Source organism: Didymella exigua (assembly GCF_010094145.1).
Source record: "Didymella exigua CBS 183.55 unplaced genomic scaffold M421scaffold_2, whole genome shotgun sequence".
NCBI lineage: Eukaryota > Fungi > Ascomycota > Dothideomycetes > Pleosporales > Didymellaceae > Didymella > Didymella exigua.
In genome coordinates, this window is record NW_022984776.1 from 1,107,063 (window position 1) to 1,108,855 (window position 1,793).

The 1,793-nt window shown below is 47.2% G+C and overlaps 1 protein-coding gene across 1 annotated transcript; it reads right to left on the minus strand.

Moving 5' to 3' along the window:
- Nucleotides 1-617: 617 nt before the first annotated feature.
- M421DRAFT_200338 (uncharacterized protein) lies at nt 618-1,501 on the minus strand. The gene is made up of 2 exons (XM_033588104.1): nt 899-1,501; nt 618-798 (listed from the first exon to the last, which is right to left on the minus strand). Exon 1 carries the CDS (start codon nt 1,386-1,388, stop codon nt 987-989), a length of 402 nt encoding a protein of 133 aa, XP_033453824.1. The 5' UTR covers nt 1,389-1,501; the 3' UTR covers nt 618-798; nt 899-986.
- Nucleotides 1,502-1,793: the final 292 nt, after the last annotated feature.

The window sequence follows — 1,793 nt, forward strand, 5'->3', positions numbered from 1 at the left end:
GGTTGTGATACTAGGCTTAGTTGTAGTTCTTCACTTTAAAGATAATAAAGGGCGGGATAACCTACCCTATAGTATTAATTGCAGCAATTAACGTCGCCTATTTATAGTTGCTAGGCTAGACTCTAAGTGGCTTAAGACGCCTCTTAGACGCTGTCACTACCTTAACAGACCCTCTAACACCTATCTAGAAGCTAGTCTTGTTAAAGTTGTAGGTATCTTAGTCCTAGATGCCATATTTAGCTTTGACGTTGCGCACAAGGTTGAACCAGGGGCTGATGATAGCTAGATCACTGCACAAGACTCTCTAGTGATCGCGCTGTCTGGTTACCTAAGACTTGATCTCAGGCTTCTAGTTTACAAGGTGCCTGGCCCATTTTTCTCCAACCTTACTACCACCATGGGCAGCTAGCAGTTGATTGGCCATTTCACGTACGTAGCTTAGCGTAGGGGCAAAGCCTCGCGCGTCAAGCTTCCTTATGTATTGTATAACCACCTCCTCTTCAGGCTTAGTAAGCCTTGATCTGCCGTGGTAGGAATCGCGTCATGAGGTGGTTTTAGCGCGTTAGTCTTAGAAGGTTGATCAAGGAACGTCATAGATAGCAGCAGCGCGCTGTTGGCTTATTAACGCGTTAGATTTTATAGCTTAGATAGCAAGGATTATCCTATCCTTACAAGGAAGTAATCTAAGATCAGGTTGTTGAGACATTAGATGAGAGGTGGAATGAGGTGTGATCTTGGCAAAGGTGGCCAGCTCAATTGCCTGGCCGACTCAATGGCCGATTACGTTAACTAAGGTATCTATTAACTGTTATTGCTGGCAGAAGTGACTATTGCTCACTCTGTTTTATAGAGTAAGCTACTCTAACAGGCGTGCTAACTCTACTCTAACTATACTTACAGTCGCTAGTCCTCTTGTTGTAAGCGCTCTCATTAATCGCAATGATTTACTCCGCCTTATACTATTGCATCCTCGCTCTGTACACCCTCTAGAGTGGCTCGCTTTGCTCAATCGCACGCTTTGTAGCCAGCTTCCTGCTGTAGTGAAGCTTCTCCAAAGCCCGCCACACTGTTGATAGAGAGCACTCCACGTCGTAATCGTTGTATAAGCACTGCTGCATCTCCTCCAGATAGGCGCCGGGTCGCCCATCGAGGTATAATTGGAGTGCTTCTAGCTGCGCTTGCTGCAGTAAAGGCGGGCGGCCGAGCCTGACAGAAGGCGGAGGATAGCACTGTCCCCAGTACTCTAAGCTTAATCGCAGCTTTGCTACAGTGCGACGATCGACTTGGCAGGCAGCAGAAACCTCGGAATCTTTCTCCACAGCAGCTATATGCTCTACTACAGCTTGCTGCGTGGTGGCGGGTAAACGTTTGCCGTTGACGCGCATCATGGGTTGGTTGCCACGCGGAGTCTCTGCCCCAACAACACCAGAAAACAGTCGCAAGAGTCGCGATAGAGCTTTATGAATAAGTTGAGCGTGTATAGAAGGTTAAGAAAACAGCTGCAATCATCAAAATACACTCAGAATTAGCCTATGGGTGATGCGTTGAAGTTCTAAGAATACCCCTCGCCACTGCACGTGATGTACATGGTATTTCGAAAACCGTTATAGCGTGTATGCGCATAGCGCGAGCTCGCTGCGTAAGGACTCCGCCTGCGCGTTCAATAAGCCCATTTGGTTCCTTTGTGCCAGCTGGGGCCGGCTCGTATAGCATGCCCAGCTCTTCTGTAGTGTTGATAAGATTATGCTGCTTTCTTGTGAGGATAGAATACTCTTTGCACTTAAAGCTATTAA

Bases quoted from the DNA above. Each gene is read 5' to 3' on its own strand.
- M421DRAFT_200338 (XM_033588104.1), bottom strand. From the start codon at position 1,388: ATGATGCGCGTCAACGGCAAACGTTTACCCGCCACCACGCAGCAAGCT.